Below are 15,241 nucleotides of genomic sequence, written 5' to 3' on the forward strand. Positions count from 1 at the left end.
CCTTTTGAGGTATCTTCTACCCGTACATTTAGAAAAGTTTCTTTGCTAAACCATCTACACACGACCTTGAGATCGGTGGCAATATTCGAGCAGTGGTCAGTACCACTGCTCCGATATTTTAGGGTATTCAGTAATGCCCTAAAATATCGGGGGAAAGAGGATTATTAGTAATATGGACTGATGACCCCATCGCCAGCATGTCAGATTGACCTGGAAACCATCATGGTGAATTCCTGTTGAATTTATCATGATTTGCAACTGACCTGACCTCATATTCGTCGTTTCATCCACCACTAGTGCTCCGTCAGCGTATACCGTTAGGCGGGTGTACCATTCCATTATCATCAATAAAAAAAAATGTACTGAATTACTTCCTTGGTCGCCTCATGAGTAATAAATAGAATATTTACTAGGATAGGTCGTTTGCTTGGGAATATCAGTCCATTGGGTACATTGTGGAATCACATTCCCGTAATGGTATTTCAAAGCCGATATTATATTGAAACCTTCAAGAGCTCATCCTTTCTTACATGGCCCGGCAACGCACTTGTAATTGCGGTATTGCGAGTGCTCATGGGCGGCGGTAATCCCTTACCATCAGGTGATTAGCCGCAACCTTGTTTGTCCCCTAAATAGATTAACTCAGCCGCTAAAAAGCTATCTTTAGATTGAAGGATGAGATAAGGCAGTAAAATTACAGTACTAATACTTACTTAAGGCATGACATCTCATTACTCCGAAATAGCAATGCAATCACGGGCGTTACGTGATAACGTGATATTCGTAGTGCTGTTCCTGTATATATATAGGAAAGATCTATTTCCGTCAGATAACAATTTTGTCATTAAAATGACAAACAAAATGGTGGTCTCATTTTGTTTGTCAGTTTAATGACAAAAAATATTAATTATTATAATTACTGTTGTTTACGGTTTATATTAAAAAGGATCCCTCATACATCATTTTTTTTACAACGGTGGCAATCAAACCATTCAGGCCATCTGATGGTAAATGGTTATGGATGCCTGAAACACCAGGGGCGTCACGTGCGCGTCCTCAGGTGTTTTATTAAAATCTCTGGTGGATCAACCCCAGCCTGGCACAAGACTAATATTATCAGTATGAATTTTTTTTAAATAAGGTGATACTATATTACTCACTTATAAATAAATTAGTTGTTCTATGAGATATATTGCAGAATCAGTTATTTCAGCAATTTTTTGAACAAATAAAAAGTTAAATCTTCTTAACTAATATTAATTTTTAACTTCAATTCATCGGAGGATAGTGCAACACCAGATCCATTTGGGATCACAGTCCTGAGTATATTATATTTTTCTCTAAATATTATTTTCAATAAACTAACCAATATGAAATGGACTTTCGCCGGAGTTTGAAAATCTTACCAATCTAACTTCCAACCCTCGAAGGGATCGAAAGTAAAATAAATATTATTCTCAGGTCCACCTCAGCGGTAACTCATTGTTCTCCTCGATGGACAATGATAATATAAAATACAATAAGTTATATTGAATTGAGAATACAATACGACCGACCCATGCAAATGTGAGTTAGTAATCCTAATTTAATTTCATTATTAATAACTAGTTTTGCCTGAGGTTTTACCCAGATGAAATTTACTGTAAAGTTTCATCAAAATCCGTTCAATAGTTTTTGCATGAAAGGGTGACACACGTCCATCCATCCATTGTCACAAACTCGCATTTATAATATTAATATGAGAACTCAATTTAATTCACACTGTACCTATAGTCCGAATCTAAGCAAAGCTTGTGTTATGGATACTAGACAACTGATGGAAATATATTTTTTTATTATATTATATGCAAAATCTAAATCAAAATATCGTTATTCATGTATTTAAATCAAGCTAAAAATAACTGACAAGAAACTCAGCTCTTGTAATGTTGTTATATATTATAGGATACACACAGACCAATACAAACAATCATACTTATGAATACAAATGTTTGTACCGTGCGAGGAACTCGTACATGTTAAGAAGTTATTACTTTCCTTGAGTATCTTTGTCTCTCTAGTATATTTGCAGCTTGCTTTACAAGTACTATTCTATATTATAGTTGAGTTGAGCTTAAGTTGAGCTTATAGTTGAGATTTGGTAGCAAAATTACGAACTACTTATTACAGATATCATAGAAATGATAATACTTGGTCAAACAAGGTCGCAATATATTTTGTTCATTGGTTGTCCATGGTGCTGTTCTGTTTGCTAGTAACGTAGTACATACATATTAAACCCAAGTATAGCCAAATTAATCTGTTGTCTGTCTGTCACATGAGGAGAGATTGTGCTAAGCCTCACATAGCAAATATTGATCTTAGTGAACTGAATTTTCTCAGTAATTACCTCATATTTATGTATAATATAATTCTTCTCTCTCTGTGTCAATCATGTAGATTAATTAATTTGTGTAGCAGGGAATAAGTTCTCGGGTCTGGTCTTTTTAACATAACACAAAGTTATATATATAAATCAGTGTCGAAGTTAACACAATAGTTGTAATATGCACATATTAGAATCCAACTTAGCAAAATACGAGCCTATCAGCATCTCTCGAATTTTGTTAACTTCGTTACCAAAATTTCCATCATCACAGAGTCAGACAGAACACACGTGTTTTTTTATAACGTCCAGATTTTAATCTTAACCTTTCTGTCTAACTTAGAGAGATAAATCACTAAACGTTGCTAGCAGCTTGTCCACTATTCTTTTTATAAATTTTGTTTTTTTAATGTCACCTGACTATTTGTCTGTGAGCCCTTTTGCGAATTATATAACTATAATACTATTATTCAGTTTTTTAATTAATACTTGGTATGTTCCCGCACCAGTCACACTAAAATTAAAATCCAAAGTAAAACCCATAAATTATTTCGCGTCAATAAAGACATTTCCGTAATATCGGTCTATTTTTAAATCAATATCACATAAATCAAGCCATTAGATCGGCGCTAAAATGCTGATATTCAGTATCGCAATGTCATAAAGTGACAACATTACATACTGATCTAATAAATGTTGCAGGAGCCCTTACTCCCACCTGTCGTGTTTTATGTCTGATTCCATGCTTTATTCGCGCTCGTAAAAATTGTGTTGAGCTTTTTTTATGTTGTTTCCTTTTATGGCAGCATCCCATTTCAATGAAATAGAATCGAATAGAATTAAAATAGGGCTGCGCGATACTGAAAGCCGTATGTTGGGGACAAACTGTTGCTTCGAGCGATACAGGTTTACTTAACTTTATATGTATCAAGTGTACAGTCATGTTACACTTTATATAATTATTTGAGATGATGATTTGGCATGGGATTTTAAATGTATATATGATATTTTAACGTTAATATTTATATTGAATATATAATCTTATCTGAGACTAAGCAATGCAACTATGGCTAAACTATGGCTAACCCTAAATATGTTTTTTATTCGTTATGTTTATTTTGTATTTTTTTCTAACATCACACTAGTTTGGACTACATCTTACTGTACACTGATGAAAGCTTATTAAATAAATATTATATTATTTAACTTTTATAATCATATACAACAGACACAAATGAACATTTTTTAACAAGAACTTGTTCTTGATTTGAACGGTGTTATAAAATCGATTGAGCTGTAAACAATTGCAGGTGATTTAATTAACATGGTCAGTAAAAGAGCCGCCGGTTACCTACGAATTCCTTTGACGGTACGCCACGGAAATTCTTTTGTTCGTTTACCGTCTAATTAAAAGTTAATTAACGAAATTCAGTCCCTGCCAAATAAACTTGGGCATAATTTAATTCGATCCCAAGTTATCTTCCTTGGGGTAACTTTTTTAATTTTGGTGAACACCAAGAACACTGCGGTTCTGGCAACTGGTGACTGTAATATATTTTTTTACGCCATTAAATCAAAGTGATGGACGGTTAGTATTTAATGAATGAATGAATGAATGAATAAAACTCTTTATTGTCTGTCTCACATAAAGTGTGTTATATTCCATATGTAACAGTTAATGTATCTTCTCGGTTGCCTTTTCCATTACTTTTTAAGACATATTCAAACCTATTCTCAAGTAGTAGTAGATTTATATTGAATTAAAAATAAGTGAAGTATAAGAAATGGGTTTAATCAATGATTTTTTTAATTTCAGTAATGTTAAAAAAACCTTTTTTATAAGTTTAGCTCAAAATGTTAGAATATTATGTAAGATGGAATATTATGTAAAATGGGCTTAAATAAAATAATTTTTCTGTAATGTTTTTATAAGTCTGCTTCCAATATTCTAAATTTTCATCAGTTGCATACGTCCTATTAAGTTGACATTTGACACACCTATATATCTTCAATGCAAAAATTAAGCATTGAATTAGTCTTATGATGGTAACACTAGGTGACCGTAGGAATACTTCATTGAAGGTGTCAATGAAATGATATAACCATTAGTTAGGTAATTTTTTTTTATACTTTAATATATCCACAAAATTTAAATTTAATTTCAGAATATTTGTTTATTAAAACTTTAATGCTCAAATACATAAATAAAGGTGCACATGGCGGACTTAACACCTTGAGGTATTTTCTCCCTGTCAACCATTGGACAAACAGAGATTTATGTAGGCGGTGCATTAACAAAATTTGTAATTTAAATCTATAAAAAAATAAAGAAGAGAACTTTAATATGATTAAAAATAAATACATAAACACAACAATACACTAATATACAATATTTACCTTATATATACTCTTACCTATCTCCTTAAACTAACATAGCATTATATAACAAGAGATTTATATTCCTTAGGGAATAGAATACAAATTCTTTATTTAATTTTCAAATTAATTATTGCGATTGAAATTAGAACCTTGTATTCGACCGAGATCTCACAAAATTTTTGATTGATATTTTTTATAATTTCTCAAACAAATACATGAAATATTTACCTATCCAAATGAGACCAAAAAAATAAAATAGAAATTCTTTATTTATATATCAGATCAACTATTACGTTTGAAATTAGAACGTCGAAGCCGAGAGCTCACAAAAGATTACACAATTCTTTTAATTTTACAAAGAATTCTTAAATCTTTTCCTTTCCAGATGGAACATAAAAAGATAGTTTTCCAAAATAAAAAATTGGTAATTTAAAATATTTTATAAATTTACAAATTCGTTTCCTTTGTTCCAGACACCCACTCATCAACTCCTGTGGTGTGTTTAGTAATCGAAGGAGGTACTAACACAGTGCGAGCAGTGTTGGAGTATGTGACTGACAATCCTCCTGTGCCAGTAGTGGTCTGTGATGGCAGTGGAAGGGCAGCTGATCTTATTGCTTTTGTTCACAAGTGAGTTACATATATGAATTTTATAGCTAAACTAACTCAAAACATATGTTTTCTTTTCATCCACAGTATTTTGTAAACAGAATAACAATTATACAGTATAGAAGAATGAAAAACTCAGAATAAAATTTGAGTATCTTTAGTATCCAATGGTCACAAAACTATCTTCACTCAATTCAAACATTAATGTTTATCAGCATGATTGTTAGTCAAAAGCCTTGACTACTTTTTCTATGAAGGTTATATATTTATAAAATAAATGTTTAAATACCTATATAAATATATATATATTGAAGACTATGTTTTGGCCTTGATGGCACTGTTTGAGTTGTTGTAGATTATTTATTAATTATAAAAACCTATACTATATTACAAGAGTATTTAGAGTCGCTTATCTATGCTTGTGATCACTTACATACTTTGTCACAGTTACACACTATTAAATATATGATTTAAAATATTTCGTGTATTCAAAGATGACACACTGTGACCAAGTACTGAAGCATGTACATGTGGACGTATGTGCCTGTACTTATATGCTCGAGTTAGTAATTTTAAAATTAGCAATGGTCTATGACAAACAAATTTAATTTCCATCATGGAAGTTGTTCGAAATTTAAATAAATTTCTCATTAGCGAACTGTATGTATCTGGCCAGCTACAACTTTGTGCGTTGGGGTGTAAATGTGACGTAAACATAATTTAATTACACAGAACTTTGCATGACATAATTACTTAATAATGGGTTACACATTATAATAATTAAATCTGTTAATAGTCAACTTAAGTAATTACTCAAGCGTCAGCTGCAGTATGTATGCTTTATTGTAATAATAAACACTTTAATTGTATCACTACGCATTATTTTTGTTAATGTTAGTTTCTAAAGAGAATAAAAATCTTTTTATATAAATATTTTATCTATGCAGTAACTGTTATATTAACAGAATTGTAATATTAATAGAATTGCATATTAGAAAATTAATAAATTTTAGTTAATAATATAAAATAAAATATACTTGCCTATACAATAAAATATCATTAGTCCATATCAGTCCACTATTAAATATAGGCCTCTCCTAAGGCACAACTATGAGTATTAATTTTTATATAACTTTATATTTTACAAACACTTATGACTATTCTCTCTTCGCATCATAAAAGTATAAAAATAAAATTTAAAAAAATCTTGTCAAAAACAGAAAAGCATTACAGTGAGGAAAATCTACTAATTTTCGCTAAAATTAATTTACTGTGCTTATACTCGTAGAATAAGCTTTCTCGATGAAAGCATCGCGAAAACGGGAAAGAATATTTAAAAAGCCTTCAAATTATTTTTTTCTGAAAACGACATGTTTGCTAAAAATTGTATAGAATAAATTATTTTAAAATATCTTTTATATTACTAGCTGACCTGTGTCCACTTTGGACGCTGAACATTTTTTTTATGTCAGTTATCGACCGTCGAAAACAGGAAATGATTAAAAAACTAATATCGCTATTAAATATAGGGATTTACGGAAAAAATTTAGGGTAAATTTAGACGGAAATATAGGGTTCTAATTTATAACAACGAATCATAAAAACTTTAACTTATTAAAGTTAAAACCATCAAAATTTGGGTGAACAACCCTTATTATATAGTTCATATTGCTCTCAGACTGTATTCTCGGAATAATCACTCAAAATTTCGGAATCCGTCAAGCAGTTTTTGAGGAGATTTGTTGCAAACACTGTGATTGCAAACACGAGAACTTGTATGCGTGTTGGTGACTTTTTCAATACATTTTAGTTGCGTAAATATGTATATATATATTTGCAATTTTAAATATGTGTTGTCGTTACATTGAAAATATCGAAATCATTTCACGCTTAAGTTATAAAATATTGTTTCTCTTCATATTTCAGATTAGGTTTTCTAGACTAGTAGTTTTGCCTCTACCTTAATAGTGAGAACAAACGATTTCAAGTATACTTGCCTCATCTATAATCGTATTTAATGTTTTTTACTTTTATTTTTAATATATTTGTTTATGCGTATGCTTGTTTATAATGAATCAATTAAATAAATACTTTTACCAATTTTAATGTTTCTGTCACATATGTATAAATATTAGATATAGACTAATTATAAACTAGCAATAAGTTTTTATGTATCGTATTACACGTATGCCGGGGAGACAGCCAAGCATTGAAAACATAATAATTTCTTTTTTTTATATCTGACTATGGTGATAAACAAGCAGCATTTTGCTCTTGTTTACCACCACCTTTTAAATAGCATTATGCTCCATTTTCTATTCTAATAAAGTAAAATTACTAGGTTAGAATATATTTTACCGGAAATAAACCTTACAGCACCGCGCCTACAATACAGGCCTCAAGAGATTTGCTGGTTTTCTATCACTTAGAAACGTCCTGAAGATCTTTTATTTTTTTTGTCGTTATCTTTTCAGCCGAGATACTTTTATACGACTTGAAGTAGCAGAAAACGTTGAGAGCCCATTTGGGCTTCAACGACGCTTTACGCGAAATATTATAGGGTTTGTTTTGTATAGCCTATCTTGTTTAATAGGCTTATCGTGCTAAGGACGTCGTTTTAAATCAAATAAAATCAAAAATTATATATACATATAAATAATTTTTTTATTTATACTTTCTATCTTATCTTCACTGGGAAATTTAACATTTAGATACAGTTAAAGTAAATAATAGGGATTCTATTTATCAGGCAGTCTGCCAAATGGAAAATGGTAACGTTTTTTTATTATATAAGACAGAACATGTAGGACCACATTATCTGCTTCTTCCTTATCCCATTTATTTGTGGCCGGCGTAATATGTTTTTCTCTTCCATTTATACCTGTTCGCAGTCATCGCGTTATTTACTCCCTTTCTTACCGTATCATCTTTCATACAGTCTATCCATCTCTTTTTCGGTCTTCCTCTGCCCTTATAACCATCCACATTCATATGTAACACCTTCCTTAAAATATTATTCTCATTCCTACGTATTACATGTCCATGCCATGTTAGACTATTACTCTTCAACCTCTCTGACATCGGTGCCTTACTATCATACATGTATGTATAGGACCACAACTTTATAGCTAACCTTGAACAATTCACTTTGAAAGTTTTAAATTAAGCGCAACTGAAGATATGAGTTTACTAGGCATTAAGATAAAATTTTTGAAAGAGTTTTTTTAAATACATATATTATAATCAGCTGCGCATGGTTTCACCCACGTGAAATAGCTTATGTGTTATTCTGATGTATATATATATATATATATATATAATATACGTTACTATAAAATTTCATCAAGATCCATTCAGAAGTTTTTGCATAAAAGAGTAACAAGCATCCATGCATCAATCCATACTCACAAACTTACGCGTTTCTGAGAAGTAAGATAGGATACGTAGAAAAGCACCCAGATTAATAATACAAATAGTTAGTCATGAAATTAAATGTTAATACTCAACAATCTTCGCAACCACCTGAAAACGAGTAGTACGCTAACTTCTAGACCATTGACGTAATTTGTACTGATTATGCCTTCCATTATGTTTCATGGTATGATTTTTACCTAAAATAAACATACAAAGATTATTCATCGAATAAATAATATTACAAAGATTTAAATTAAACTTTATACTTCAAGGCTTTGGTAGCAAATTACCTTGTCGCTCCAAGGGAAATACGCGTATTACAAGGCTGATACTGTAATATGGATACGGCTTTATTTTCCATTCCCCAGTAAATATTGGCTCACTTGATGAACACCGCTGTAGAAACTAAGCTTGGATGAGAGTTCATAATGGCGGAACAATTAAGATATTGTAATCCGTACTAATATTATGAGGGCGATAGTTTGTCTGTCTATTCCTTTTGACGACAAAACAGTTCTTCTTAATTAAATTTTACATTGATTATTCAAATTATAGTACAATTTTATAAAACAGATTGTATCATAAGAATCGATCAGCGATGGAAACTATAAATAATAAATAAATCTTGGACAATTAATACTGCGCCATCTAGAGTCTCACGGTAACCAGAGTTTGCGTTATGGGTACTAGACAATTGGTATAAAAACTTCGATATATTTTTTTAATATATACAAAGATACATATATATATATACATATAGAAAGCACCCAGACCGATACAAACAATTATACTTGTGAATACATATTTGTATTCATATTGCACGTGCGAGGAATCGAACCCGCGACCATTGGAAGTAAAGCGGTGTACTAAACCACTAGACACTCGCCGTCTTATTACAAAAAGATAAACCTGGTTTAGCACTAGTATAAACCATTGACCAAAGAATTCCTTATTACAAAACGAATTTTATCTCTAAACCGTGATTCGTCTATGGTCTAAAGTTAGACCTGTGATGCCCCTAGTTTAACAGTGGTCTAAACGAAAAACGTCAAACTCCATTTTTAAAATTTTATATTGTCAGTTGTTGTTTTATTGAAAATATCGGTATATGGATTTAGTGGATAATAGATGAAGATTTATATATATATAACCGACATCGTATTCGACAAAACCCGTTTGAGATGTGCGATAACGATTTTAAATATAAACATCGTTTTACAAAACGTTTTGGATTGAAAATAGTGGAAATTATTCATGAAAGTATAGTTCAAGACCCCCGAGGATGCCCTATATCACCTGAACTTCAAGTTGTATGCGCATTACGAAACTGGGCTACATGAATAAGTAACTGTATCTATTTTAATTCTATTGCCTAAGGTAACATCAAATATTGTAACATTTAATTATATCTTGTCTGCAGATTCAAGATGATACCGCTGATTTATATGGTATTTCACAACCCGTTGTCAGCAAAATTTGCAAGAAGGTAGCAGGTGCTTTAGCATCTGTGTCTTCAAGATTCATAAAAATGCCAGCCACTATAGCTGATCAAGAAGAAACAATGAGAAAGTTCCGTAGCATAGCTAATTTTCCCACCGTAATTGGTGCAATTGATTGCACACACATTAGAATAAAAAAAATAAATGCTGATGATGGTCAGCTATACATTAATAGGAAAGGATATCCATCATTAAATGTACAGGTAATGTTGTATTTAAGAATATATCTATATTGGGATATTAATGGTGATTGTGCATGCAAATATCTAGTGTCCCTAAAAGTTATAAAATTTTAATCATGAAATTGTAATTGGTAGGATAATCATACCATATGTAAGTCACCAAATGTGAATCTCCTATTTGGTCTTACCAATATACTCAAACATCTGTAGGTTATTATATATATATATATATAGTACACAGGATAAATAAATTGTCAATTTAAAAAGTAAATTTTTAAGTAATTAGGATATCATGTAATAATTTAGACTATAATTTTGTCAAAATAATAATGCTTTTATGTACATAATTTCTTAATTATTTTATTGTCAGTCACATTAAATCTCCAAGCATTGTATGTTAATATTTATTAAAAAAAGGAGATTAAGTAAGTCATAAATAGTACATTTTAATGTTTTCATTTTTCAGGTGGTTTGTAATGCGGACCTGAAAATTATGGACATTGTCACAAGGTGGCGTGGTAGTGTACATGATTCAAGAATATTTCGGGAGTGTAGACTAAAACAGAGGTTTGAAGCTGGGGCCTTCTCTGGAATATTACTAGGAGACAGTGGATATCCCTGCACTCCATATTTATTTACCCCGGTATTACATACTAATACTCCTCAGGAAGAAACTTATAACAGGTGTCATATACAGACACGTAACACAATTGAGAGATGTTTTGGGCTGTGGAAACAAAGATTTTGTCTATTAATATGTTTGGAGACATTGAAAAGCCAGAATGACAGTTGTAGCTTGTGCAGTGCTTCACAATATTGCAATAGATATGAAGGAAGACATTTTTCCTGGTGAGATTACTAGAGAATCTACTTCAAACACAGGGGTTTTACAACAAAATAACACACTTCGTGGTACTATTAGGAGAAGGCAGTTCATAGAAACTCATTTTTAGTTTAATTATTTATTTACACAACACAATCAGCCTTATATCAGTACACAGACACTCATTATATAGTATCAGCCTTAAAATCAGTAAAGACACTCTTTATTGTACAATATCAGCCTTAAAATCAGAATCAGGACATTGATTATTATATGTTTTTTATATTGTATGATGATTTTTAGATTTTAATAAATCTATTTCTAATTCTAATTTTTTTATTTTTAACTTCAATATTCTAATATTATATGCATGTTCAACTTCTAACATTTCCAAATTTCTTCTTTTAAATGCTATATTGTTTTGTACAATAGATTCTCTCATGTCATCTCTGTGAACAAAAAAATAATACCACATTAAATTATGAACAAGAACTCAGGGTGCAGATCAATATTCTAATAGTAGTATTTGTACTATATAGTATAATAACACTTAAAAAACTTATGTTTAGACAAATTGACTAGTTACAATTTTATATTAACATATGAAAAACATTCCAATGTATATGATTATTAACTTCTATCTTTGGAAATTTAAATTACAATAACCTTTGCAATAAAACATTGACATACTAATATTTCTAAATTTCATGTATCACTCCTAACATGCAAAGACAATTTATTTGTACATACTTCTTTTGCACCTCCTTCTTTGATTTCATTGCACGCTCCCTTTTATTTTCTTTATTATTTTGTAATGGTTCAACTATTGCTATAAATAAAAAAATTCTCAATTAATAATATTTATGAATGTATACAAATTTTACAACAGAATAAAAAGTTATTACACATACTTTTATACTTCATTTATACATATAAATAAAATTGGAGTATCTGTTTATAATATTGAAATAACCATGCATGCATATGAATATAAATATGTACATACACCTTAAATAACATTTTTTGTCTGTCTGTCTGTTTGTTCCGGCTAATCTCTGAAATTGCTGGACCAATTTTGATGGGACTTTTTTTTGGCAAGTAGCTGATGTAATAAGGAGTAACTTAGGCTACTTTTATTTTAGAAAAATAAATTAAATTCCATGTGGATGAAGTCGCGGGAACAGCTAGTTTATTAATAAAGTGTATTAATGTAGGTAGGTAAAATATGCTCTTGACATAAAGTGATACAAGCTACATAGCATGTTTTATTTCATAGTACTATAAATTAAAGAGAGAGATATTATCCTCTATGACAAATACTTATTATGTATGTCAAATTAAATGAAGATTAGTTAATCAGAAAGCCAAACATACACATTTATATTTAACTTAGCTATATAGCTATGCTAAATATAAATGTGTATGTTTTGCTAGTTTTGATAGTATATTTACCTTGTTCTTCCACAGTTTTGAGTATTGGCTCAGTGTCTGAGGTCAAATCAATATGATTTGAACTATGACCACTGACTTCATCCTGCTGAATTTGATTGTCCTCCTACAACCAAGTGGTATATTGTCAACATCAATATTGTTATTTACCACTACTATTATGTGTGCTATGATAATCATAAAAGAAACAATATGTATAATTTTTCATACAAAAATCATCAGCATTTTAGTGTGATGAAATTTTATTTACCTCATAAATTTATTGAATCAGAATAATCATTATATAGTAGATACAAACCATGGCAGTCACAGCATCACTGTCATAGGTGTTTATTTCCACCACAAAGTCTAGTGGTGCAATGGCCATAATATCCAAGTCTTCTTGGGATGGTGACTGTGGCTTTTCTCCACCACCAGTTTGTGACTGCTGTCGCTTGAAGCTGGATATGTTAGCTTTAGCCGATAATTTTAATCTTTTCCAGGCCATTTTTAATTCTTTGTCCAATCTATTGTTACCAGTAATTTCATTGAATCTAGAAATATTAGACATATATTAATAATATTTTGACAAGAAAGTTTGTAAGTATGTATGTTTGTTACTCTTTCACTCAAAAACTACTGAACGGATTTTGATGAAACTACAGTAGTATAGCTTATGCATGAGAATAACACATATGACTATATTTTATACTAACATTTATAGTTAACTATAATATTTAAAGCAAATGATACAAAAATAAAAATAATAATACAAATATAAATACGTACTTATTTGTTATTTTTTTCCACTCTTTGGACTTTAAAATATTTGCCGACGTTTTTGTTGATTTGTCCTCTATTATATGCGCCGATGCTGAAATAATTTCGCGTAATATTGCCTAAAACATTTAAAATAGTCGCTATTATTTCGCCATAAACTGTATTAAAACTCAATTGACTGAATTTTATAGTTTATAAGTACTAACTTTTTCTTCTGGTGTCCAATTTGCACTCCTTTTCTTTTGTAAGCTCATAATTTTAAATATTTTTGTACTTTATAATTATTGAAAAAAATTGCTAAAAAACTTTTGTTTTTCATTATATGCAGTAATGGCGCGATGTTATGATTCGAAACGAAGTGATAAAAATACAAGATACGTTCCTGTTCTCCGTGTACTTTCAAAATATAAAACAGATTTTAAATGTAATACCATGTTAATAAATATTACATATTAATAAAATAGTTATAAAGAAGACATAAATAAATACATATATAAATATTTTTATTTGATACAATTTTCCTTGAAGTAATATTATTTTTTATCATTTCAGTTTTCTGGTAAAACGGAACGCAATTGTAGGCTGACAGAGATGAATGACTGATTTCTGTATATTATCTGTGGGGAATATATAATGAACGATTTAACTGTAGCACTAAGTAGACCTCTGTTAAATCTGGATTCATAATAATGTTCGGTTTATTCCAAGTATTAACTTTAGGAATGGTTTAAACCTCGACTATTTAGACCACGTTTCGTCCGAGTTTTAACAGATTTTTTGTAATAAGACCGTCGAGGTTAGCATTACGCTGAGTTTGGTCCACATTGACTCTTATCTGTTTTTAATGTTTATATTGCTTGTAAAATACAAGCAATATGTAATTATTGTTGTGTTACACAAGGAGTCAATAATATTATATTTTATTGTATATCAAAAATATATTTAACTATATCAAAAATATTATTTAACGAATTCACATGTATATTATGGACAAAGGTTTTGAGAACCTCATCTATAATGATTGCAGCTTATGTTTCCAAACTTGTTTTAGGGTTCTGAGTTCCAGTCCCTTATGCTACTTTGTTCGTCCGTCTGTTACAGCATGACTACGATGATGTTGCTTGCATATAAGAAACAAACACTCTAATACGCGTAAAATTTCCATTCTCTTGTAAATATTGAACATCACCATTCTGGAAACTATGCTTGAAAGAGAATACTTAATGGAGAAGCAATAAAGACATTGTAATGTCAAACAAAAAGATATTCAGCAATACGTTTTCTACTTTCAACCAAAAAATTGTTTCCTATACTATGTATGTACCTTGTCTGTCAGTATATCTAGCATAAATTTTTTATAAAAAAAAAAATACTGTTACTTTTGGAAATCCGTTTTGAATTAAAACAGCAATACCGACTTAGAAATTTTTGTTTGTGTTATTTGACTTTTTTGTATTGTTATGTATGTGTATGCTGAATATACCTATATATCTTCATCTATCTAATAAAATCTGAAGACGGATCTTTTATATATTTTCTTAGAAAAAACATGATTTTACAAATAAATAAGCCTTACCAAACATAGTCACTAATATTTTATTAAGATTTTTCTTTTAATCTTCTACGGAGTACATATTCTTTTAATTTCTGTACGGAGGCATCCACTGTAATGTCATCTCATGATGTCAGGTTGGCAGGGGACTGTTAATTGCCATTAATCTACCATGTTAGTTAAAGAAAAAACTATGAAAACCATCGTGGC

The 15,241-nt window shown here is 30.3% G+C and overlaps 2 protein-coding genes across 2 annotated transcripts in view; one reads left to right on the forward strand and one right to left on the reverse strand.

The window, feature by feature from the left end:
- Positions 1-15,241, forward strand: part of LOC131852393 (transient receptor potential cation channel trpm) — a 118,557-nt gene that overhangs the window by 43,559 nt on the left and 59,757 nt on the right. The window contains exon 7 of the mRNA XM_059203068.1: positions 5,218-5,374. Coding sequence (XP_059059051.1) covers positions 5,218-5,374 — 157 coding nt within the window. The remainder of the gene's footprint in view (positions 1-5,217; positions 5,375-15,241) is intronic.
- On the reverse strand, positions 11,407-14,265 carry LOC131852416 (uncharacterized). Its single transcript, XM_059203096.1, has 6 exons — positions 13,686-14,265; positions 13,489-13,598; positions 13,019-13,253; positions 12,724-12,826; positions 12,022-12,100; positions 11,407-11,720 (listed from the first exon to the last, which is right to left on the reverse strand). The coding sequence occupies exons 1-6, from the start codon at positions 13,731-13,733 to the stop codon at positions 11,552-11,554; spliced, it is 744 nt and encodes a 247-aa protein (XP_059059079.1). The 5' UTR covers positions 13,734-14,265; the 3' UTR covers positions 11,407-11,551.

The sequence above is a fragment of the Achroia grisella genome, unplaced genomic scaffold, assembly GCF_030625045.1.
Source record: "Achroia grisella isolate CSIRO2021 unplaced genomic scaffold, CSIRO_AGI_Agris_v1 utg848, whole genome shotgun sequence".
In the NCBI taxonomy this organism is placed as follows: domain Eukaryota; kingdom Metazoa; phylum Arthropoda; class Insecta; order Lepidoptera; family Pyralidae; genus Achroia; species Achroia grisella.